The sequence below is a fragment of the Crocodylus siamensis genome, chromosome 7 (genome assembly GCF_052110815.1).
Source record: "Crocodylus siamensis isolate JL-2025a chromosome 7, ASM5211081v1, whole genome shotgun sequence".
Classification (NCBI taxonomy): domain Eukaryota; kingdom Metazoa; phylum Chordata; order Crocodylia; family Crocodylidae; genus Crocodylus; species Crocodylus siamensis.
Genome location: NC_143401.1, coordinates 29,917,424 through 29,944,486, shown reverse-complemented (window position 1 = coordinate 29,944,486; position 27,063 = coordinate 29,917,424). Strand labels below are relative to the sequence as shown.

Here is a 27,063-nt window from a genome sequence, read left to right as displayed (position 1 = left end):
AATGTTTTAGTTAATTTTTCAACTTCAAACAGTTCAAGAGTCAATTTTCAGAAAAAAATATGTAATAAACTTTTATTATATAATGTCTAAGTATCTCCATAAGAGATGGAAAATGCTACATGTAAAGGGGAAAAGTGTTCAGCTGAAAATCACTTCTAATACTCTCCAGAATTATTGAGTCAGGATATATCATTCTGCAGTAAGAGAGTTTTGGGCAATTAATGTTATTGACGTCCTTTTCATTTTAATGGGAATGAATATATAGGTAAGGAAGCTTTTTGATTTGTCAGCAATTAACTTTATTAAGAAAGGTTTTGCATAGTGAAAAATATTAATGTACAACTCCTGTAGATTTAGTAAAGTCTACAAGAGCTGTACATTAATATTTTTCACTATGCAAAACCTCTCTTAATATGTAGTGTCCTAGATTCAGTTTTTTTACATTAGGTCCTGGGAAATCGCTTTCTCATGCAGGATAGTGCTCTGTACTGTTGCATACTTACGTAATACTGGCAGAGAAATATACAGCAAAATAATCTATACTGTGTATCTAGATTTTGTTGTTGTTACTTACAGTTTTGTCTCCAAACATAGACAGAGGCTGTAAGTATATACCCATTATCTCTGCATTGTGTGCTTGGGGGTTTTTTTGAGCCTCTTCCCTTGGAGATTTCTGGGTGAGGTAGAATCTGTAAGGTTCTGCTGAGCAGTCATGAATTTGGGAATATGTCCAGAGGCTTTGCATCCTGAGAGAATCAAATGCCCACAGAGACATAGTTTCTTGTTTCGTCATCACTTTTTTATGTAATTCTGTGTCAGATTCTAGCTGGATTCACGAAGTTGTGGTATTTTATTTGCAGTTTTTAATGAAATATCAAGCATTGGTTACTTAGTGCATTAAATATGCCCTTGTTTAATTCACTTAAGGAAAAGTAAATTATTAATTAAAGGTCTATTTCAGTCTAGTCTATAGCTGTACAAATATTTCTTTTGATGGATAACAGCATTACTGAATTTTTAGTATCTGATCAGAATCAGAAACATATTTGATTATATTATGAATAACATTAATTACAGTATGGAGGAGGAAAAAATCAAGAGAGAGATTATATTAAAGCAGGAAGTCATTTGGAAACTCCTAGGTACATGCAAGTCATGGAATGAAAGAAAGAAAATTTACTTATGTGATTTGAAGTAAATGCTGAAAATGCTAATGCAGCTAACAAGAATGAAAGGTACATGAATGAGAATGGGAAAATATAATCCCTTAATCGGAAGTAATTCCATGACTGATCCTGCAGTCCATATGCAAGCAAAATATGACTGAAATAAATGGGAGTCTTACTTGTAGAATATAGGAAAGTCAGAGGGAATTACCAGCCCTCATTTCAGCTTTTTGAAATCTCTCCCTAGTGTTTTGGGCCATCTGTGGGGGGGTTTCCCTATCCTCCCCTCTTTAGCTTTGCAGTTATACTTAAGAGGAGTTCCCTTTGCTGGGATTTGTAACCAGTGGGTAATCCTGACTGCTGCTGTTTACTAATCCAGTTGAAAGCTTTCATTCAGTAGGACTGAAAGGTAGATGAATGACAGGCAAACAAATTTCATATCAGAGCATTTTTTAGAACTGTAATAGGGATTTTGACTTAAAAGTCTGCTGTTTTTCTCCCCACCTCCTCTTTCTGCAATAATTTTGGGGTCCCCAGGGCACTCAGCAGCAGAACTGGAAATGGACCAGAAGCACTTCTGGTCCAGTTCTGGGTCCACTGGGGAGCACGCTGGGGGCCCTCCCTGAGCCCCCTTGGTTTGACAGCTGGGTCCTCAGGGTCCTCCCACAGCTGATTGCCGAGCCGGGGGGAAGTGGAGGAGACCCCCAGTGCACTCCCCAGTGGACCCAGAAGGTGGATCAGAAGTACTTCCAGTCCACTTCCAGGTTCACTGCCAAGCATGTGGAGGGCCTCCCTCCTGCCATCCTGTGGGATGCTCCATCTGCCCCAGCATCACAGCATTCACAAACTGCACCTGGTACCTGGAGGTGTGTAGAAAAAACATTTAAAGCTCTGTCTGTGGCTGAATCATTGATTCTCCGAATCAGCATCAAATCTTCAGATTTGGATTTGGCTGAATTGAATCGGGGACAGTGATCCAAATCAATTAATTGAATCATTGTCCCTGATTCAGGCCAAATCCACATCGAAGAGGGCCCATTTTGCACACCTGTAATAGAGTCCTATAAGGTACATCTCTATCCTTCCTTCTGCCTGTTTTCAACTAACGCAGCTAACTACCTCTTCTCTTATTAAAGACCCTTAGGGTTCTGATGTAGAATTCCAAGTCAATAGAAAGACTCTCTTTGGTCTCAAAGGGCTTTGTGTTACAGCAGGTAGGTTTCCTAGTACACTGGATATATCACATGTATGAAATTAGAGGAGACTAGTTTCAGGTTCCTTTGGAAAGTTGAACTATCTTCCTACTTTTCAAAATTGAATAGTGACTTTGGTTGTTTCACTATTTCAGTGCCAAATTAGAGAAAAATGAAAGGGTCCAGATTTTCAGAAAATATGCACTTGTCATCTGAAAATTTGAAGTTTTTATATTGTTGTGAATTGGGCATCTAAAATCAATACATGCTTTTGGAAATTTAGGCTGTCTTATGTTTTAGGAATTGTTTGTTCTGTATTAAATATTCTTTGTTTAAACCAAAAATGTTTGTAGTTCTGACTATTACTCCTGTACATCTGTTCTTATACCTGGAAGTCAGGCTGGGTCCTCTCCATCTCATCTGTCATCCTCATCATACTATTGTAAAAGTATGGCTTACAAACAATTATGTCCTTGGTGACAGCTGTACAACCCCTTGTGTTAAACAGGGGAAACTGAATAAATATAGGGCTTATACCTGTATTACAAAATGCAAAGATCTAATTAAGCCAGTTATACATTGAATATTATACATGGATGTAATTATATTTGTTCATTAACTTGTTTAACTCTTCTTTGAGTTGACAGACCTGTATCAACAAATTAGCAAATTAAGGTCTATCTGAAATGAGAGTTAAATCATTTGAAGTGGGAGAGTCTGGGAAGAGAAGGTGTGGGGCATTCTCTTCCAGCAGAAACAGTCTCAGAGCCCTGGGAGATTACCGCCATGGTACAGCTCCCTCCCACTTCCTCAGGGTCACCCCAGAGGATTGTAGTTGGAGGGCATTCTCCCTGGTGGCGATGTCCAAGTGCCACCATAACACAACTATCTCCAGTTTCCACACTTCTCTGGGATGATTGGAGGGGAGGGGAGTGGCGGTCAGGGGCCATTCTGCTGCAGAAGGAGCACATTTCAGGAGGATTCTTGCAGTGGTAGAATGTCCTGCCCCTTCCAATTAGCTGATTGGCAAGAGGGTGTTGAATTTTTGATGACAAGATTCCCATTGGGGTCCCTGATGGCTTACACCTGGGTCAGCTGTCAGGAGGCCAATACTCTCCCAGCTTCCTTCTCTCTTGGAGAGAGAACAGAGGATTGTGGGATATTATACAAACACCTCAGAGAAGTGTACAGCTGGTCAAGTTAGTGTAGGAGGAGGGAGATCTTCCTGCTGGGAATCTATCTAAATTACTTGTGGAAGACCCAGGTCTCTTCCACCACAAGTCCCTTAAATGACTGCACATTCTCTTTTTGTGTCAGTAGAAAGGCTTTTCTCCTGGTACAACTGTAATGCCAGACCATGACCATAGTCAGCTAAACAAACAAATTTTGGGATCAGTGGGATATAAAAAAAAAATAGGTAATTGTTTTGCTAGTTTTATTCAGTTACTTTTTTAGAACAGAGTGGACTATATACATTATGTGGACATTTTGGGTACATCTGTTGTTTAATTCAATTCATCAAGAAATTAAACCAAATTATATAGACTGGAGTTAGTTTTATCTCAGCAGGTGGTGGCAATCTGTGGTATCTTTTTTTTTAAATTAAACCACTGAGTAATTCCATTTGCTTGGGTTTTTTTTGGTTTTTTTTTAACAACAGTCTTGGTATTATGGGAGACAGAACAGTATGCTTGAAGGATTACCATGCCATCAGTTTGCAGAAGCATGTTTGATTGTTAACATATTTGGGCATGTCATTAATACAACTTTAGTATTAATGGTCTGTGGCCTTTACCATTGGGGCACATTCATAGTTTATCATCACTTTGCAAATTATAAAATAATTCTGGCAATCGTACTCAGGAGCAAATTCATTTGCTCTGAGTCTCCCTCTTATAATTAATTTCCAGCAGCTGCTCTTTGAATTTTTTTTTGAAGAATGAACGGAAATCTCTGAATTTCTTCAGTCTCTACATCATCTACAACAGAGAATCATCAGTCAGTATTGCAAAGCACTGTAAATCCTTAAAGCATATTTTTAAACTGATATCCCACATCTCTTACTCCAGGTCAAAGCATACTGTGAAATTCAAGAATGGTCTTTTTTTTTTCTTGTTTCAATTCATATTGTTAATTTGACAGTTAATGACCAAGACCCATTCTAAAACAAAAGAACTCTACAAGGTCATGAACTAGACAAGTCTTACGGGTCAGGGGACTTAGTACATCTTTTGCACTCTGGGTTTGGACAATAGAATCCATATGTAATTACCCTGCTGGAGAGTCGCTGTGAGCACTAATAACTGGTCTGAACAATCCCAGCACTAGAGTCTTCAGTCTGTAATCTTTGCTAGGTTCTTATAGTGACAAAGATTGGTTTTGTAACTATGTGGAAGAAACAGCAGCCTACCAGCAACAGACTTTTTTCCCAGCCACATACACAGCCTTTCAGTCTAAGGTCATAAACTGTCTCCTAACCATAAATACTTCCATAACATTGCCTCAAACCATCTGCTTCCTGAGTCAGGTGTCCTGTGTTATAGTGGTAGTTTTCTCTCTTGAACTGATGCCATGGAGGAATTTGTGGAGTTCTCAATGGGTGGATGCTGCACTAGAACAGGGATTGGCAACCTGTGGCAATCAGTTCAAATGATTTGTTGATGGCAGTAGTGAGAGGAGTTGTGACCAGGTTGAAAGTGGTAGCCATAGTTTGTTGTTTGCTGCTGCTCCATCCCTTCCCACTCTCTCTTGCACCCCCTGACTGAAGCTGTAGTTTCTCTCACCCCCAAACTGGCTCTTGATGACAGTTGGTAGTGATGGTAATCAGTGGTGAGGGTAGTAGTGGGGATGAGAGAGAACCCATTGGCACAAAACAAGGAGGTCTCAAGTGGAAGCAGGTAGGTTGGGCAGAGAAAGATGAAGAAGCAAGTTGCTGGCCTGGGGCACCTACTTAGTCTTGCTGTTGGCTGCAACCCACCTTCAGACTAATTTGTCCTGCCACTCTTAAAAGGTTGCTGACCTGTGCACTATAGTGTTAAAACAGTGTCCAAAAATGAGCCACAAGTTGATTATATGTGATTTTATGGACCCAGGAATCCCAACACTTTTAGTAAGTGAGGTGTATAGCATTAGCTTTCATGAACCCGAGATTACTTTATCAGAATCTATGCAAGGATCTGAAAAGAAAAGTGTATCAGATAAAGAAAGGTTGAGTTGAATAGAAAAGACCAGAAAGGGAGGGCAAGAGGGAGGAGAGAGCAGGGAAATGGGGGCAGTGCTGGGAGAAGCAAACAAGTATCCATAGGGGCAAAGGGGTGACAAAAGCTAAATCCAAGTCATGACATAAGAATTCATAGTCCCCGTTCAGACCATACTTAAACCAATCCAGTCTGTGGATGATTTCTTGTTCTGCAGTTTTGCTTTCAAGTTCATTTTTAAAGTTTTTTTGTTTAAGAACAGCTACACTGACATAAGGATCAAATGCCCAGAAAAATTAGAGTGTTCTGCCACAGATTTATGCATCAGATTGGTGTTCATTCATACTTCATACTTACACATAAAGATTGCCCCACTTGTCCAGTGTAGACAGCAGACAGCTGCTATAAGCAGGTGTTGATATATATCACACTGTTATAGGAGAAGGTGAATGAATATTGGATGTCATAATCTGTGGCCATGTCTATACATATGCTTAACTGTGGAGTAGACTGATTAACTGCAGAGTATAGCATTATTAGGCTACAGTAAACTAATTAACACTGTCATAAGATAAAGTACTGTCAAGGACAGTACTATCTTACAATGGGATACTTAACTGCAATTAAAATGCAAATGTAGATGCTCACCATAGGTGTAAATTGAGCCTGGTCAGCCTAGCCAGCAGGGGGCCAGACTCCTGCCTGCTGCCTAGCCATACAGCTTCATACTTTCAGCATCCTCATGCCCCAGCCAGCTCCAATGTTGTCTGACTCCACCGCCTGGAGCTGAGGCTGAACCCCTAAACACCCTTCCAACAGGGCAGGAGCACCCTGGTGGAAAATGCTCCACTCCAGTTAAAATTGCTGTTGTCCTGGGCGCACGTGTAGATATTGTACCTGGGGATATTTTGCTCTGGCTCAAACCGCCTCTGTGTTTATTGTGTCAAATTAATTACATGTGTAGATGCACCCAGTGTTTACTTGGTCCAGTGATGATGTAGTCTATATTGATGATGGGGCACAACTTTCATCTGGGTCAGTTACAAGGCCTGGTGTCTTGGTGAGAATAGCTTAATGTTTGAGAGACACCATATGCCAAGATAGGTTTGTCCCCCATGACTACCTTGAGACTGTTAATCTTTTTCAGGAGGGTTTGTATATCATTAATAATGCTTCCAAAGTATTCAGGCTGGAGGCTGCAGGTGACAACCAGAGGGATTCTCTTTGTCCTGGTCTCAAGGTTGGTATTATAGCAGGTTGGAGTCAGGTCTGAGTCTGACTTTGTTGATTTAGCCATACCAAAGAAAAACTAATGAAAATATACAGAAATGGTCATATACAGGGTAAAGCTATTTTTATGGACTTTCCATTCTAAAGCTATAACTTATTTTACAGGTACTAGTCCTTAAAGGACAATTTTTTAAAAATGTAGATTATAAAATTGTAGAATCTCATCTCTAATGATTTTCTTGTGCCTCAAAGAACGTGCTGATGCTGGATTGGTGTACTGCAACTCATAAATGAGCATTTACAAGAAGCTCAAAGTACTGAGAAGGTTTGGAAGCAGAGATTTTGCAGCTAACTAATTTTTCCCAGCCCTCTTGGAAGACTTTGATAATTTTACCATTCAGGAAACAGGTTTCTTGTTTGAAACTGAACAACACATGGCTTAGTTTTAATTTGCTTTCCTTCTGAATAACTGAGCTTGATCAGAAAATGTAGTGATACTGAGCAGCTTTGCATTGCTTTGTATTTAGGTCCTAAATTGCTCCACAGAGCTTGATTAATCTTCACACCATTCCTGTGAAGTAGGTAATTAAATTATTATACCCATTTTACATACAGGGTGGGAGAGATCTTTAAGACTTGCTAAGGCTACTTTGCGCCACTTAGGAATAATAATAATAATAATAATAATAATAATAATAATAATAATATGGAGCTACTCTATAGAAGGTTGTAGAAACCAATCCTCAACTGTAAAATCATTTGAGAGAAGTTACATGTGTGCTTATGATTAGAATCACTAGAGTCTACTAACATGGATGCCATTTTAGAGGAGTTATGCACAGAAGTTATGTATGTTTAAGTGTTTGCAGAATTAGGACTTAACTTGGCTTTACAGAAGTAGAAAATGATTTGCAAGTGCAAAGAATGATTATTAGTATTAAAATCAAGAATATCAGTTAAGAGGATGCATGAATTGAAACTGTCCTAGGCCTAACTCCTAATGGCCAAATTACTACATTAAACAACTTTTATGCAACTCCTTGGCTCTACTGTCCAGAAAATATTGTCTTTAAAGCCTTCTGTTTAATGGTATAAGCTGTGTATGTACAATATACCTTTACTCAAAGAGCTGCAGCAAAATTGTCTCCTACCAGCATAAGTCTCTCTTAATAATTTAAGCTGTTAATCTTTTACGGGCTGTGTGTATATATGGCTGGCTGGCTGGCTTTGCAGCCATCTGAGAACTGCTGTTAAAGTCATCTGACCTCAGCAGCACAATGCTATCCCTTTTTAAAAATTATTACTTTTCTAGGATCTAAAGTTCATTCAGTTTGCCTGCTTGGAAGCAAATGCAATATTTTTACCATTTTATGTTGTGACTCTTTAGTCCTGTCTGAAGTTTTGGACATTGGGGTGGGGATAAGGGAGCATTATTGCAATAAAAGATTTTGCGTCATTAAGAATTACGAATTTAATCAGGCCTATCCACTGTCTAGCTTATCCAGGTTGTCAGATCTCCTGCCTATAATCTCTTATTTTTCACTAAGGGATGAAGGAATTATGAGCTTTCAAAGACTTTTATAGCTATATATTTTTTGACATTCTGGAAGACCGGTCCAAATACATCAGAATTCAGCTGAGTCTTTCTCTTAGTTTTGAGGTCAATATAGATGTTTAAATTTCTCTTCCCATACTTTACTACCTGGAGTAAGGATTTATGGGACACTGCTGAAGCATAGATCTAAATTCAACTCAAGAAAAGCTGGTTAAGAACTTGGAACTTTTAAACATGGAAGAGCACCTTAAAGGTATTTGACATTTAGTTATGCTGCACACTGTTTATATTATAGCACTGATTGTTGCAATTTAAGTAAGGTGTTATAATAACATGGGTTACTATGCACTTGAGTTATATCTAATTCTTTTTTTTTATACAGGTTTAAGATTTTTAAGAGCGCTTAGACTGATACAGTTTTCAGAAATTTTGCAGTTTCTGAATATCCTTAAAACAAGGTAAGACTTTAACATGTACTTTTTCCATATGATAATATTTCTTCTCCAGTTTATAGTTATAGTCTGAGATGTATGTATTCTTTTCTCATAATGCCATACGAATGGATGGGAGTTAGGTATGAGAACCACAGGTTTAAAACTTTTAATAACATTCTGTCATACACACTTGTGACTTGGTTTTCCCAGATAAATAATATTCATGAATGACATTAGTCTTCACAGCATTTTTATGACTTAAATTAAACATCTTTTTTGACCTCCACCATGGAAGTATTCCATCCTTTTCTAAAAATGATGGCTTGTCTCATGGGTGACAGAACTCAAGTGATTTAGCGCTACAGTCCTCCTACTATCTGGCTGTATTTCTTACACTAATACTTAGTCTCTCTTCATTGTAACTTATGTTCTTGCTGAAAGACTGATCAATTTAAACATCTCTTTGATATAATCTGTACTTATTTTATGTGCTGCATTTTTATAACTGCAATATACAAGGGACCAAGTGACTATAAATTAAAAGTGGAGTGAGTACAGAACTACACATTGATTAAATATTTTGAATCCATATTTTATTGCCTAGTTAAATTTGCAATTACAATTCAGGTTACAAGATACCCAAATGGAAAAAGGCAGTTTGAAAGATAAACATTATGGTTCCATTGCAAGCTTTTTGAGTTGAGAATTTTTTTATTTATTTCTAAATATTTTTTTATATTGAATTTACATTCAGGATGTTTTTTGTGTCATTGTCCTAAGCGTTCCTTTTTTGAGGTATTTAAACTACTTCAGTCGTAGTTAGCCACACAGTTCTTTTTTAATTGCTTCTGTGTGGTTAAACATACTTTGTATATGGATCAAAATACCTTTTACCTGCTACTATGTATCTGCATATTACCTTAGGAGCATCAAAGGGCTGTTCCATATTCCTTTGTGTACTGAAGAGAAATTAACTTTTTAAAAATCTATACCAAATATACCACAGACAGTATTGAAACAATGTCCTAATCTAAAAATAATTGCAAGTAAAAGTTTGGTTCCATTATAAAGTTCCCACTATATTTCCCCATTTATGCATTGCCTAATATTTAAAGATGTCCAATGTACAAAGAGTTTATACATAGATAACATGAATTACCCTTAATAAGCAATATGATTGAACCCGGGATTGATTAGCAAATGGGCTTTAGAGTTGTTCAGAATTTCAGTAGTTTGTTCAGCCCTCTAAACTTCAAAACTATTTTCATTAGTCAATGTTTTTATGGAAATACAGTCCAAACACTATGAAACTGGTTTAGATTGTGCCCTAAGCTGTCTGAGTGCATAAGAAATGTGGTTTTCCTTTGTATAATAACTTAACTTTTCTACAAATACCAATTTTGTAGGGAATTAAATTTTTACAAGAACAGAATATCTAATGAAATTCAACTTTCAGAAGAGCATCAAGGCCCTGATCAGAAGCTACCAAAACAAATGGAAAGATTTCCAGAACCTTCAGTAGGCTTTCAGTAAAAGTTCAACTGTAAAAGGAGTGTAGTATTAATTAAATGCATTCTCAAAGCTGGCTTAGAACCTGACCACTAGTCACTTAATTAAAAGAAAAAAAAAATCACCAAAAAAAGTCAAAATAGTCTGCCATGTAATGATGATTATTGTTTGTTTTGATGTTCCCTGTTGAAAGTTTTTTTAGATGAATTTAAGTGTTGTCTGCCTACCAGCCCCAACCAGGAAGAGGGAGCTGCACCACTTTGTGGCACCCAGGAAGGCACCTGATGCTACCTGGAACTGCCTGCCTAATGGGGCTCACTCCACATCACTCCTGTCCTCCCCCACTCCGGTGCTGTGTTATCCATAGCCTCTGCGGCCCTCTTCCTGCATCTCCGTGGCCAGCCTGAACATGGCAGGAGGACACCCCTGTTTATATAGTGTTCCTCCACCCCAACCTGGCCAGCTTCTAGAAAGAGCAAGAGTTCTCAGGAAGGGACCCTTCAAGCACCAGCCAAATGGCAGAATGCCATGAGCCAGACCACCCCGCCCTTTCCCCCAGCTCCTCTGTAATCCACCTATTAACCTTTTTCCCTTTTCCCCACCAGAAGAAAAACCCATCCAAGGAACACTTTCAACAGGGAACATAACAACCCCCCCCCCCAAAAAAACACAACAACATAATCTTCAAATCTTGCCTTATTTTGACTCCTGCAATAACAAAGGTCCTCTGTACTTTCTTAAAACATATACAGTGAAGGTAACCTATGATTTAGAACACTATTTCTCAACCTCTGGCCCATGGGCCAGGTCCAGCCTGCAGGACTCCCCAAGGTTTTGGAATTTGAGGGTGTGGGTGGGGAGGAATGTAATTGCCATTCTGCTGCTGCCAAGTTTCTGGATTATGTATTAGGGGTGCACCAAGAGAGATTTTGTGGGCCAGTACCTGACATTTAAGGAGGCATGTCAGCCAATATTGATCTGATTTCCCATACAGTGTGGTGGAAGGGGTGGGGGAGGCAGATCAACACTCCCTGAGGTGAGGGCAGGGGCAGGGACTGCTCAGGTGGGGCAACCGGAGCTGTGGAGCAGGGCAGCTCCTGCCACTGCCTCCACCCTGGGAGGGCATGTGTCCCCTGGATTTGCATGGGGTAGGGCAGGCTGCCTCCACCCATGTCCCTTCCCTCCTCCCTCCCCTTCCACCACACCAGACTTACCAGCTGGAGGCAGCTCTTCAAGCTGCCAGCTCTGCTCCTTGCTGCCTGAGTGCTGTGCTGTGGCTGTGTGCAGCACAGGCATTTATCGGCCAAATTATTGGCCCCATCACTCCAATATCCGATACAGAACATTTTCTTTAAACCAATATCAGACCAATGTATTGGTGTACCTCTACTACATATTGCAATCCAGTGCCTGTATTCTACTTCAACAGTGTCTTAATTTCATTGGCAGGTAAAGTATTTCCAGAGATAGAGAACTAAGCATTCTGTGTTCCTTTGAGAGCCATTATTAAACTTCAATAGATCAAAGTCAAAGGGAAAACCTGGAATAGTCAATCGCAATTTATTATTACCACCATTGAAATAATAGTATAAAAAACTAAACTCCTTAAATTATTTTATATATAGCATTTATTATTTTAGATTACTTTCTTAAAATTCATTTCTGTTTATATAAAAGTGTCATAAACAAATGGCATTAGGGAGCTTTTTAGTATCTAGTTTATTCATTGACCAGTAAGGTGAGATCCAGGCCATTCCTTTTTTTTTTTTTTTTTTTTTTTAATTTTCCCTTGATAGTGCCTTTAATATTTGGTCTGGTTGGAAAGGAGGAGATTCCCAATACCTTGGAAAAACATTATTTCCTCTAACCCTAAATTAAAATTACTGCTTGGAAGTTTTATTTTCTGTAATGTAAAATCTTTCAGTAGTGGCAGAAAGATGAGGATTAAAGAAGCAAATCTCATTTTTACAATCAGTAGAAGGATCATTCATAATACTGTGATCTACAGAAAGCAGCTAAAGCACTTTACAAATAGAAAAGGAATGTATTACTTGGATAGGTGTCAGCTGTTATACAATTATCAGAACATTGATAAATTCCTAATTATTTTAATAGGCCCTCCAGTTGCAGAGAGACTTCACACTGTTGTTAATTATAGCCGCTTCAATCACCTATACATTTGATATGTATATAATTTACATTTGAAATATAATAGATCTTTCACAGAATCATTCTCAGCTTTCAGAATACTAAAATAAGTTAACCATTTACGATGGACATAGTTGTTGCCACATTGTTTTATGCCATGTTTCAACAAAACTGTAGAGGCTTAGGCGGGGCTCACGATAAGGGATATTGCGCAGATGTTACAAAGAGCTTAAAGAGCAGGAAAATATTTGTGAGTAATCCTTCATCTATTTTTAGACTCAGGCAGAAATACAAGGGTATTTCATAGAGGACAGAAAGGGTGCGATTCTGAACAAACCAGCAAAATATAACATTTTTCTCAACAAGTAATCTAATAAATTGTTCTTTGTCATTAGTCCTATTATTTAGTTGTGCTATAGTAGCACCTAGAGGCCAGTTGACATATTATTGCAGATGCTATAAGGCTTTTTTCCCTGTGAAATTCAGGGAATGAAGAATACTTCACTTTCATAATGGACCACTGCATCATTTTGAATGCCACTTTTTAGCCTCATTAAGGGCATTAGGATTTCAGTTTTCTGTTATGACTTGATGTAATTAACAATGGAATATGTAAATATATTAATCAACCATGTATTAATCAACCAAACCTCCTTACCCCTTCTGTCCATTATGAAAAACCTTTGTATTTCAACCAGTCTAAAAATAGATATAGCGATCAATCATATATCATCCTCTGATTCCAAACACCCCAAAAGATACGAACATAGATAATTTGTATGAATATGCATTAGCATGAATTACTGGCAGAACAACAGAAATTAAAGATTAAATGTAGGCCTGTAGAAAAAATCACTATAGAGTACTCAGTTGTTTCTTCTCTGGTCTTTTCATATGCTGTAAATCTGTGAACTTTACAAGAACTATTTTTAAAAGGCACCCATTACAAGGGATTCTCATTTCATCCAAATGCTAATTGTCATAAAAATGAAGACTAGAAATTGCATTAGGAGCATTGGAGTGATTTATAATTCCTCATTCTTATGTCTAACTGCAGTTTGAAAGGTACTGCCTTCAGGCCTTGCAGGCTTCTTATTGCTACTGAACACATAGGGCAGAATCCTATTTCACTTTGCACACCTAAATGGCAGTCACCCAGGTACTGCAGTTTTGGACACTTATACATAGTTTTGATTCTGACAAAATAGAAATCAACCAGAACATGAAACTGACAGAAGCAAAGAGGAGAAGGAAGAAGACAATGACTTGACTACCCTCTCAGAAAATGAAGACCCAGGTTCTGTACATGCCCCTTACCCAGAGGGGGTTGAGGTGACATTGCCTGCTTCTCAGTCCTCTTCCTTACATTTAATACTCATTGGATAACATGGACAAAGAGCAGTGGGGAAGTTTCTGTCCCATTAGGACCAAGGGCTCAGACTGGAATCCCAGGGCCCCATCCCCTCCAGGGAAGCATCTATCTCTAAGCCACACACCCTCTGACTTGTTCTCCTCCCACTGTCTCAGGAATCTCCCCTTAACTGCCCAGAGTTTCTAGGGGAGGGCTGGAGAGATGCCTGGATAAATTATAACCTGTAGTCTGGTAGTAGGGCACTGCATTGAGAAGCAGGAGATGTATATTCAGCCTACCCTTAGGTAAAGCTAGGCCCAGAAGCTTAGTATCACCCTTCCCGTGCAAGTTCCATAACCTCTTTGCTTCCTCTAATTCCTGTTGGTTATGGGATTTTGCCCAATTCAATTTCCATGACTTACCCAGCCTTACATTTGTATATCAGTGAATATATGATGCCACATATCTGTTAAGCCAGAGTGTAACTATATGAGGCATGCTCAGGGGTGTCCCAGATGCCTGCGGCAGGGTTGGAATTGAGAGTATGGTTGGGGGTAGAATGGTAAGAAAGTATTATTGACTTAACAAAAAACACAACTATGTGTAGTAACAAGACAAACAATGACAGACAAGAACAATTAGGGTCAGCAACTTATCGGCAGTCCCCTCTGATGCCTGTTGTACAACAAGTTTCTCTTTCCACAAAGTTCAGCGAATTCAGGTGTCCCCGATCAGCACTGTCTGAGAGGTACCAGGAAGGACCCTGGAATTCAGTTCTTGGTCTCCTCAAGATCCATGGGCCCTCTTAGCCAGGCAACTGCTAACTAATCCTTTTCACAGAGCTGTATCTTTCTTCTGAATAGTTTCCAGATATTCCAGCTAATTTATAGCTTCTGAAGGGTACTGATAATGTATGACCACTCAGATTCCTTTTACTTCAACTGTCCTTAGACTGATCAAGACTGACCAATAGCAGTACAAGCCTTGCATTCCTTTGATAAGGTAATTTTAACTGTGCCACAGGGCTTACTACTTCTAGGCTTTGTTAAATTTACTAGACCTTACTTTATACAAGGCCACACTACATCTTAAACTTTAATTAGGCTTTTAGCAACAACATATAGCTTAATATCTAAACAAATACAGAAAAACACTTAGTCTAATCTTCATAAAGCCTTCAGCAAGCACCTTTATCACACAGGCACACTTTTCAGCTGTCACACTCCACTCCTTGCTTGCTGAAACACTGTGAAGGCTTCAGTTGAGATGCTAAAGCCACATGTGCTACATCAGGAAATGGGGAGGGATCTATAAATTTAGCTTGCATAGCATGAACAGATGTACGACAACAACGGTTAAAACACCATTTAGCTGTTTCCATTAGGGCAATGCAGAATACTATGGTGCTCAAAATGGTTAGCCATGTAGTTGAGGTGACACACGACTAGTACAGATTACATAATACCATTACATGGCTCAGCCACGTTGACAGCCAGACTGACGATTTGCCCACCCTCTTGAGCAAGAAGAGCCAACTGAGTGCCTTGCTGAGCCTTTGCAGCTTATTTTTCACGTCATTCCAGTTTTTTAACCATGGCATGTTTAGATCTAATACCCATGAAGTGGGTATTGTAAAGTTGAGAGATATACCCTCAGAGGAAATTTCTGACTATTTTAGGGCAATAGTACGGTTACTTAATTGCAGTAGAGCAACGGCTCCACTTTTAGCTCCTAAGCAACACAATTTGCACAAAGTCCAGGTGGTACCATTCCAACATGCCTCTGTATAGGTATGCTTCACAAACCATGTAATAACTTTGTTCCAGCCTGTAATGTGCTCTCCCACCTGGCAGGCCTCACACCATCACTGAAGAGTGTTGTCAGCCATAGGGATGGGAGGAGGCAAATTCTCCCATAAACACAGTGGCTCAAGAGGCTGAACATATGCAAAATGCACTATTGGGAACACAAACTCAGGGGTGTTGAGCTCAATGGGGTTCCTGCAGGAAGTATGTAACAACCAACTCCCAAATGAGCAGAACTACAACAGTTACCTCCCCTCCCAAAGTTAGCCATTCTACCCTTCAGGTAGGGAATGTACCCAAGATAATAACTGGTGTGTGACAGGAGAGCCTCTTCTGGGGTCTGTCTATTAGTGACCCCACCCTCCTGTTATGGGCCAACTGCCTGCCTTCTGTTCTGCCACACCTTGTTGTTAAATTATTTTGTAGATGGCAATTAGCATGAAGCTACCCATTTATTGCCCCGATGCCAGGGGGCACAATCTGCAGCTCCTTTTCCTCCCCTACACAGCAGCCCAAGCCTTGCAGATGATACTGACGTGGTTTGATCTGGGCCTTGTTGTAATTTGGCCCTCCCCTTGTCCTCCCTTTGCAGCCCTATCTCGCTCTGCACCCTTACTGGCACTCACTGGCCCCTCTCTCTGGGGGCTTCTTACTACCCCTGCTCTGGGGCTGAGGTTCCCACACTGCTGCAGATCCCCTATGATCCTCCTCCAACCCCTAATAGCCTCATCCAAACCACCAGTTAAAACAGCAAACAGAAAACACAAGTCCTTGGGCTATAACATAAATCCAAGCCACCCAGCTAAAACATTATTCAGTCCCTACCAGGGAATAATCCATCCCATAACAGCATCAGGAGCTGCTCACGCAGTCAGGCCTCTCCCCCTTGCTTGCTCCAGCAGAGCTCCCTCCCCCGTTGACTGCCAGAAGGGAACTGCCCTCCTGGCCTCAGCCCTGGGATTTATGTGGGACCCAGGCCCTGCCTCATCTGGTCAGCTGACCAGGTGCAGGTGTGGTCAACTCCCTCCTCAACTGGTTGTCCGGGCAACCAGCACCTGGGTTCCTACCTCTGCTCTGAAAGTAGCAGGCACCTTAGTGTACTGTTACATGGTGCCACAGGTGCACTGACAGTTAGTACCTTGCCAGTCAACTATCCTGTTTCTTCCACTCAGAGACCAAGACTTCACTTGCTCCAGGGTGGTGGGTTTCCTCTAGTATGGATACTGAAGCTGGACCATGTGAAGGTCATCTGAGCGTGTTTCTGGGGGATGCACTTCAGGGTCAGGCTACTCCTTCAGGTTTTCAGGAGCAAGTTCTCTAATATCTGGGTAATAAGAAGGATAGTAGACACAGCCTACCCAGGAAACTCAATAAGGCATTAATAAAAAGAGGACAGTTATAACAGTCTGCCACTTCATGGTGCCAGTCAATTTAGACCGGTGACAGAGCAGGACTCATCTTCAATGGTAGGCTCAATTAGGAATGGTTATGGTTGCACTTGTGGACAGATCCAATCTGTAGGAACAAGACAACAAGGAGCTTGGCTCCCCTTAGATAAATCTGATTTAAATACCCACCATGTATTATTTCATAGACATCAGGGCTGGAAGGGACCTCGGGAGATCATTGAGTCCAGCCCCCTGCCCAAAGGGCAGGAAGTCAGCTGGGGTCATAGGATCCCAGCAAGATAAGCATCCAATTTACTCTTGAAGGTGTTCAGTGTAGGTGCTTGAACCACCTCCACTGGCAGACTGTTCCAGACCTTGGGGGCTCGGACAGTAAAGAAATTCTTCCTTATGTCCAGCCTGAAACGGTCTTGCAGGAGTTTGTGACCGTTCGACCTAGTCATCCCTTGGGGCGCTCTGGTGAACAAACGTTCCCCCAGATCCTGGTGGTCACCCTTGATAAACTTATAGGTGGCCATCAGATCACCCCCGAGCCTACGCTTTTCCAGGCTAAAGTATCCCATGTCTCTCAGCCTATCATCGTAAGATCTGTTTGCCTGACCTCTGATCATGCGCGGGGCTCTCCTCTGGACTCTCTCAAGCTTCTCCACATCCTTTTTGAATTGTGGAGCCCAAAACTGGATACAGTACTCCAGCTGCGGCCTCACCAAGGCCAAGTACAAGGGGAGAATGACGTCCCAGGATTTGCTCGAGAAGCATCTATGGATGCAAGCCAGCGTTTTGGACACTTTATTAGCCGCAGCATCGCATTGCAGGCTCATGTTCATCTTGTGGTCAATGATGACCCCCAAGTCTCTTTCTTCTGTAGTGCTATCCAACGTAGCACTGCCGAGCCTATAAGGATGCTGCAGGTTTTTCCTCCCAAGGTGGAGAACCTTGCATTTTTCAGTGTTAAACACCATCAGGTTCTTGTCCGCCCATTTGCTGAGCTTGTCCAGGTCAGCCTGGATCACCCGCCTATCTTCTGGTGTGGATGCTTTGCCCCAAAGTTTGGTGTCATCGGCGAACTTGGCCAGTCCACTCCTGACTCCAGTGTCTATATCATTAATGAAGATGTTGAACAGTATGGGTCCCAGAACAGAGCCTTGAGGGACCCCACTGGTCACAGGGCACCACGATGAGTGACTGCCATCAATTACAACCCTCTGGGTCCGACCATGGAGCCAATTTCCCAGCCGGCGGATCGTGGCGGAGCCTTTTGCTAATAGTGTCCCCTCCCATTTATTTCCTTAAGGATACTTCACTACTACCCGATCTCCTGCCTGGAGCTTTCCCGGGTCACCACCGCTACATTTCTCTACTGCCGGCTTGCGGGGACCACCCAATCCAAAGGCCTGTTGCATAGGGCTCCATCTCGGATGGAGTCAGTTATTGGCCCAATTGATACCTTGATCGGGGTGCAAGTCCCACTCTTTAAGAGCCGGGCCAGCGGCCAACCACAAATTGCATTTGAGGATGCCATTGGCACACTTTACCAATCCGTTAGACTGCAAATGGTATGGGATGTGATATGTCCATAACATACTATGTATCGCAGTCCAGTCATACATGAGATGATTAGTGAGGGCCATTATTGCTCTGTAGTTCTATAGGTGGTGGATACAAATCTAGCAAAGTTTCCAGTGCTGCACAAGTATCCTGGGCTATAGCTCTCACTGAGGCATGGGTGAATGTTATCCTCGTGATAACTTCTATGGCTACTAACACGTAGCATCGCAACATGTCTTTGATATTAATGGATCCTATCCATGCAGGCTTATAACACCAGATGCTTTCTGTCAAGGCTGGTAGTGATGGGACAGAAGCTGTTAAGGGTCAGTATTAGCATTCAAATCTTGAAAGTCAATAGTCAGCCAACACCCCTCATTTGGCTTGCGCGCTGGCCACACTGGATTGTTCTACGGAGACGGGGTTCAGAAAATAGTCTCATCTTCTAACTGCTAGCTTATAATACACTGGATAGATTGGGTGGCCTCGGGGGTGTTTGATACTGGCGTCTGTGTGCTCCTTTCATGGGAGGCAGGGTTAACAGGATCATGCTACATCAAGTTACAGCTGTTTCTTCTGTTTCTCGGTGAGGCAGTGCACACCTAAACTGCCAATTCTTTTGTTCAAGGGCAAACTGCTGTCCTCTTTGTATATTAAGTCCCACTAAGCTTGGTTCCCCTTTAAGTATTACTGCTGCTGCTGTTATCTTAGAGCCATTAGGTAATGCAAAGGTCGCTCGGACCAGACGTCCTGGTTGTCTGGTGCCTCTGACTCCAATTACTTGATAAGGGATTCCTTTCTCCCCCTTCCAATCTGCGGAAACTAAAATGCAAATCTGGGCACCCATGTCTAATAGCATATCAATTGACTTTTCACTTTTACTTAATTGAATTTGTACAGGTATTCAAATTAAGGGGCTTATATTAACTTTAGATACCAGTCTCCAGCTTGCTACTATCCCCATTGTGGCCCCTTTCTTTGCGGGTTGGGCCGGCTGGACTCCCTAGGCCACATGATCAGGCAAGGTAAAGGCTGGCATGCCTGGGAAAATGTTGGCATTTTGCCCTCAGGGCAGAGAAGCTCTCCGGTGACACAGCTGGTGGTGCAGAAGGCTCTGCTTTTGGTCTTGCCCTTTTCATACAGTGTTTAGCCCCTAGCCCTCTCAAGACATTGGAGGGCAGTCTATTGATTTACACTTTATTGAAACAGGCAGCTAACAAGTCTTTCCACATTTTTGCTTGCGAAGTCTTGGGCCAGCCTTTCCCAGCTTTTCTCGACAATTTGGAGGGGTCAGGTGGTTTATTTTGGTGAGGCCACCACTATGGCCTTGGCAGTTTTCATCAGCTTGGTAAGCCTTGGCTTCTATAAAATGGGTAAAAGGTGAACTAATTGCTGGATCGCATCTCTTACCTAGTGATTCACCACTTCTGGCTCCAGGGCCAATAGGGCTGAGGTGCACTCTGTTGGTGCTTGTTGGCAAAACCTCCTCCACAACGGTGTTGTCATGACTTTTGCATCTGGTGTGTAGTCCAAACTGCTGCATGAATGATTTTAGTCAGTGCTAATTGATACAAGCAGCCGACAGCCTCTTCTAAATTGGCCCATGCCCGAGGGGCAGGGTTAAGCTCTTCTTGCATATTACCATAACTGGCTGTAGTGGCTTGCAGCGCAGCAGAAAAGAAAGTAACATTTTTATCACCTCCTGAAAACTGATTTAACTGGAGCTCAGGGTGCAGAACCATTTTTACTGATTTGTCTTACTCATAGATATAACAGAGGCCTCTTTACTATACATTTGAACTAGCCAGTCTACTGCTGGCTCTCCTGGCTTGGATTTTTGCTGCTTTTGAATATTTTTAATCACCGCATGGGTAAAGGAATGCAGCTCTGTTTGGGGATTGTCTCCTTGAGGCCTTGAATGAGTTATCACTATGGGAAAAACTGGCTGAGTTTCTCCCTTGGGGTGGGGAAGGCCTGGCTAGGTTCCTTCCTCTGGGCAGGAACATACAAGGGTGTTTCAGCACCAGGCTCATCATCAATATCCTCCTGTCCATCAATCTTATCCCTTTGATCTTCCCAGAGCTCAACTTCTGGTTTATCTCTGTACAGACAGTTGTGGAAGGATGGCCTGTGCTAACTGCACTCTCTTCTGGAGGGAAGCAGCCATGCGTGCAATCATAATTTTTCCTTCCCTCCCATTCTAATGTTTCCAAGCAGCTCTTCGCAGCTCTGCATGCCACACTGTTGGAATCTCTCACATCTTCTAACTCCTTACTCAGCCAGGTGACCTTTTCCCAGAGCTGGGCATTCTCTTCGGCCCCTAACCATAGGCATGTGGCCAGCAGCCGTAACAGGCACCCCTTCTGAGGCTTACCTCAGGCAGCAGTAGTAAACCTAGCCCAATGATCAGGTACAGTTCCCGAGTCACTCCAGGCAGGTCTCAACCTATCTTTATCCCACCCAGGATTTTCTATTCCTGTCACTTCCTTAAGCAAAGCCACCAATGGGGCCCATGCAACTCCCTTCATTCTGACCTTTCTCTCTGGACCAGAGCCTCCCAAACCTGTTCGTGATGCCAATTTATGTCCCAGCTGCCTGTGGAGGGTTCAGGACTGAGAGTAGGGTTGGGGGTACAAAGGTAAGAAAGGTTTATTGACTTAACAAAAACACAACTACGCGTAGTAACAAGACAAACAATGACAGACAAGAACAATTCATGTCAGCAACTTATTGGCAGTCCCCACTGATGCCTGTTGTATGGCAAGTTTCTCTTTCTACAAAGTTCAGCGAATTCAGGTGTCCCCAATCAGCACTGTCTGAGAGGTACCAGGAAGGACCCTGGAATTCAGTTCTTGGTCTCCTCAAGATCCACGGGCCCACTGAGCCAGGCAACTGCTAATTAATCCTTTTCACAGAGCTGTATCTTCCTTTTGAATGGTTTCCAGATATTCCAGCTAATTTATAGCTTCTGAAGGGTACTGATAATGTATGACCACTCAGATTCCTTTTACTTCAACTGTCCTTAGACTGATCAAGACTGACCAAAGCAGTACAAGCCTTGCATTCCTTTGATAAGGTAATTTTAACTGTGCCACAAGGCTTACTACTTCTAGGCTTTGTTAAATTTACTAGACCTTACTTTATACAAGGCCACACTACATCTTAAACTTTAAATAAGCTTTTAGCAACAACATATAGCTTAATATCTAAACAAATACAGAAAAACACTTAGTCTTATTTTCATAAAGCCTTCAGCAAGCACCTTTATCACACAGGCACACTTTTCAGCTGTCACACTCCACTCCTTGCTTGCTGAAACACTATGAGGGCTTCAGTTGAGATGCTAAAGCCACATGCGCTACATCAGGAAATGGGGAGGGATCTATAAATTTAGCTTGCATAGCATGAACAGATGTACGACAACAATGGTTAAAACACCATTTAGCTGTTTCCATTAGGGCAATGTAGAATACTATGGTGCTCAAAATGGTTAGCCACATAGTTGAGGTGACACACAAATAGTACAGATTACATAATACCATTTACATGGCTCGGCCACGTTGACAGCCAGACTGACGATTTGCCCACACTCTTGAGCAAGAAGAGCCAACTGAGTGCCTTGCTGAGCCTTTGCAGCTTATTTTTCACTTCATTCCAGTTTTTTAACCATTGCATAGAGCCTTCAGCAAGCACCTTTATCACACAGGCATACTTTTCAGCTGCCACAAGGGGCACATAGATGTTTGCCCCATGAGAGCTCAGTCACAGGCTGTGTGTAAGTGCTAAATACAGCAGTTATGCTTCTTGTAAGTGCCATTTAGCCATGTAGAATGAAATAGGGTTCTGGATGTAAGTCACTGTGATCAGTATTCCAGAAAAATCTATAGTGAATAATAACCAATCACCTGATATCCTGAATCATTTACCATAGCTTCATCTGTATCTAACTCTTTTGACCTCAAAGTAATTATGCAACAAAAAGAGCTTCAGTAGTAACTACTTTTACTACCGGCCAATAGCATTGACCATGCAATATATTTCATCTTAGGTGTTTTTCAGCAGTTAAATGGTTCAATAATCAGTTTACTAAATACATCAGGTCAGATTTGCCTGCTACCATAATTTAAAGAAGACAGTATTCCCTGTGACAATTAACACTGAGTGGTTAAATACTCTGGCAACCCCTATGGTGCCAATGACTTCAGGTAGAAGAGCACCTTAGAGGTAGTTACTAGTCTTACCTCTTCTGGAGGAAATGCTACCAAAAGGTTGTGGAACTTGAGGTCCACTTCATGATAGGGTAGACTGGGCTTTTTAAGCCTGGTTGGCAGCTAGTCTAAGAAGAGATCCCTGACAGACAAATGGATAACCTCTGCTCTGGAAGCTCCTGCAGCCACGCTGGTTCAGAATGTACTAGTACCTCCTACCTTTTCTTTGGACTAAACCTGGAAGACCTGGACGGGGACACTGGTGTTTGGGCAACACAATTTCTCCATATACATTGCCCAGGCTTTTGTGCCCTGGCGATGTCACTCCAGGTTTGTGAATAAGCATAGTACATCACTGCAGCAGGCATAAAGAAAAAGAGGAAATCAATACTTTGCATTTCATCCTAGAATATTAGGGTCATGTGTACTGTCATGACTGATGATCTTGTGAATATCTCTGATGCTTGTAAGACAGCAGAGATAGATATGGGATTAAATAGGTTGAACACTGACATTGCAATTTTGCAAGAAACATGCCTAGCCTCAAATGGCCCCTTAAGATAAAAATACTACACATTTTTCAGGCAGGGAAATCAGAACCATTTATCTATCTATCAGGGCTACACTTTTAGACTGGTTGCCAATCAGGGTAAGGGAAACCTCCTGAAGACACACTTCAATGTGGCATAGGCCTTGCTGGTAGAAGCACTCTTCTCAAAATGCTTGAAAATCCATTAAGTGATTCTCAGAGGATCCTCATGCTCTTCCTTTATACTTCAGAAGGCACAGTTACCTGAGAGCAGGGGCAGGCAAAATCTGGCCTGTGGCAGAATCCATTTCCTAGCAGCCTCTGCCTCATGTTGTTATGGCCAGTTTCCATGCAGACCTCAGGAGAGTTGGGGCTGTGAGAGCACAGGGCCAGGATTTTCATAGATAGTGTCCCCAGCAGGACTGGCTGGGCATGCAGCTGGCTGGGGAGGTGCTCCAGGGGTGGGATCTTGCAGCAGTGGCAGCGTGACCCAGAGCTGGGGCAGAGACTGTAGTCCACTGACTGTATGCGCTGGGCAGAGGTGTCCAGGCAGTGGAGCATGCCTCTTCCTTGGTTCTGGACCATGCTGTTACCACTGCAAGATTCCAGCCCCAGCCCTGGAGCAGCTGAGTACCCTGCCAATGCTGCTGGGGCTGGTCTCCATGGAAACCCTGTCTCTGTGCTGTCAGTGCCACTGCTACTGAGATCACCATGGAAACCAGCTGCAGTGATGTGGGTAGGAAATGGAGTCCGGCCACTAGCTGGATTTACCATTTTGCCCACCCCTGCCTTAGAGAATACCTTTACTCCAACACATTACCCGTCTGCTGAGGTTAAAGATAAGATTTATAAAGAACTGTCTAGTGTTATCGTAAGATTCCAAACACTGAAAAAGTACATCTCCTTGGGGACTTCAGTGCCAGAGCTGGTGATGACAGCAAATCCTGGCGAGTTTGTCTGGGATCACATAACCTGGAACAATGACGGGAGTGCTTCTCCTGTCATAATTTGTGCATCACCAACTCATTCTTTCAAAGAAAGCTGTTGCATAAAGTATCATGGAGGCTCCCAGGATCTAGCCTCAGCCCCAGTTGGACCACCTATTCACCACTAGGTGGACCAACCACAGTAATGTCCTCCTTGTAGCTACCAAAGTATAGGCTGTAATACTGATTGCTCACTTGTGCTTACTAAGATCAAACTGAATCTAAATAAAATCATCTGCTCTAAGTATCAGTGTTTGCCACAAATTAACATCGCTAATACATTAGATCAACAAGCTTCAGAGCTGCCTTTGTGTGAGACTGCAGAAGAGAAGTGGAGAAGCCTTAAAAAATGATCTGTGTCACTGCTGACTATATTCAACAAACAGGTCAGAAAAGAACAGGATTGGGTAGAGGAATATTTACATGTATTGATTCAATTCATCAGGGCCAAACAAACTGCTATGTAAAATCACAAAAGGAATGCCTCAGATGGAACTTCTAAGAAACTGATGCAAGCAAGGACTGTTGTTCAACAAATATCAAGATGCTGTGCTAATGATTATTTGCTGCAACTATGCAAGGAAATTTAATGTGCCTTTGACATGAAAACATCAGAAGCATATATGATGGAATCAAGGAGGTGGTAGGTCCAACTGCAAGAAGTCAGTTCCATGAAAAACAGCATCATGAGAAGTTATTCCAGGCTGAGAGCAATGAATGGAAAGATAGGTAGAACTCTGCTCAAGGGAAAATGATGTCATTGACACAAAACTTTACTGAAAGTCTGTGGGCATGTCTACATGAGATGTTTACTGTGGAGCTGCCTAATTATGCAGGGATCCTGGTTTTCTCTGATAAAAAATCACAAATTCTCTGACAAAACCCCCAAAATCCATCATAAAAATTAAAAGTCCCCTGCAGCATCCCCAACCCTGCTGGTGCCCCGCATACTCAATGCCTCCCCCAGCCCTGCTGCTGCCCCGCATTGTCCCCAAGGCCCCCTGGTAGCCCCACTGGTGCCCCCACTGCCCCAAAGCCCCCCCAATACTGCTGGTGATCCTCACTGCCCCCACAACAACCCCTCGCCCTACTCGTGCCTCTTGCTCCACCACCCACAATCCTTGTCCCCCAGCCCTGCTGGAGGGGGCCCGCAGCTGCCAGGGCTATGAGGCCAGGGACCCAAGACGGCAGCTCTCTGCCCCCAACAGCAGGCAGCTGCAGCAAAGGCAGCATGAAGCTGGCTCCCCCACTGCTGCCGCCTGCTCAGGTGGGCCAGGGCTGGCTCCTGGCTCTCTCCCAGCCCTGCTGGTGCCCCCAGCCATGACCTGCAACCCTCAGCCATGCCAGAGGGCCCCCCAGCCCTCTGTAAGCTGTACCTACCTCAGGGTCCAGGAGAAGAGTGAGGCTGAGCGGAGCTGTGGCTGAGTGAGAGTCTCTGGCCCTGCTCTCCCCCTCCAGGCAGGGCTGGGGGTTTCCTCCTCTGTTTGCAAACACCTCTTGCAGAATGGAGCTCAAACAGCCTGCAGAGCTGTTTGCAAAAGCAGGGAATCCATTGGTTTCTCTGCTAAAAGGAGAAATGCATGTTTTCTCTGATAAAAAGGGGAAATCCATGCTTTTCTCCATTTTTCCATGGGAAACGGAACACCTGGATTCCTGAATTAGCTCTGCAGTAAAGTGTACATCTACACATGTGGCCCTATTAGGTCTCAGTAAACTAAAAGCTGTCATGTACTTGTAAATACATGTACTATCTATGGCAGCATTATGTATTATACAGCAGTGCACATGTCGATGCTGACCTGGTTAGCTGGGGCATGAGGTCGTTTCAGTGCTGGGGCTGCTTGCTGTCTAGACCAATACTGAAGCATTCGTGTGCCCCAGCCAACCCCACCACAGGATGAAGAGCTGGGTTGGAGTAGCTATGGGCTGGCAGGCTGACTGTGCTGTGGTCCTGGGTGCACATGAAGAGGTGATGCCCAGGAGCTACAAACTCCAGTGCAATATGTGCTAGAGTTTATTCTTCCATGCTAATAGCACATGTAGATACACCCTTTATGTCCTTGAAAAGCCTGATGGTATTCCAAGTGTTGAGGACCAAAGGCCACAGACAATCTGGTCATTGGCAAGGCCCCAGGAAAAGACTGCATTCCCACAGAACTGATCTAGTGCAGGAAACCTGTGCTTCCTTACCACCTATACTAGCTTTGTATTCACTGCTGAAAAGTAGCAGGCTGTAGGGACAGTGCTGCAAGATATGGCAGGATGACAATATAGTCACTTTGTACAAGAATAAAGAAGACTGCAATGATTGTAATGATCTGGAAAGATAATTGCTCGAATGCTCAGAAGACTTCAGTTCCTTGTTGATTGTATTTACCCTGAGCCATAGATAGCTTTAGAGCTAGTAGGTCCACCATAGATATAATCTTCTCATTCCAACAAATACAAGAAAAATATAGGGAACAAATGGAGACCTCTCTATTTTGCCTTCATTTCCAACGTGGAATGTGGGAAACAGTCAGCTACAATGGATAGCCAGAGACTTTTGAGACTCAAAACAGAATCAAGTATGGCAGTGTCATTGCCCCAACCCTGTTTGGAATTTTTCTTTTTCTTTCACTTTTTGACTTACGCTTTTGGGACCACCACCAAAGAATTTATTTACATACATACTTAGATGGAAAATTATTAGGGCTGTCAATTAATCACTGTTAATGTGTGCAATTAATGCATTAATTGGTTCTTGCATTAATTTCTTTAATGGACTCTCGCATAATGGAATAATTGGTTTTGGAGCC

The 27,063-nt window shown here is 42.4% G+C and overlaps 1 protein-coding gene across 4 annotated transcripts in view; it reads left to right on the top strand.

The window, feature by feature from the left end:
* The window catches only part of KCNMA1 (potassium calcium-activated channel subfamily M alpha 1), a 1,030,169-nt gene that overhangs the window by 642,996 nt on the left and 360,110 nt on the right, over positions 1-27,063 (top strand). For all 4 annotated transcript variants that reach the window (XM_090058809.1, XM_090058810.1, XM_090058812.1 and 1 more), the window contains one exon: positions 8,724-8,799. In XM_090058809.1, the coding sequence (XP_089914935.1) occupies positions 8,724-8,799 (76 nt within the window). The remainder of the gene's footprint in view (positions 1-8,723; positions 8,800-27,063) is intronic.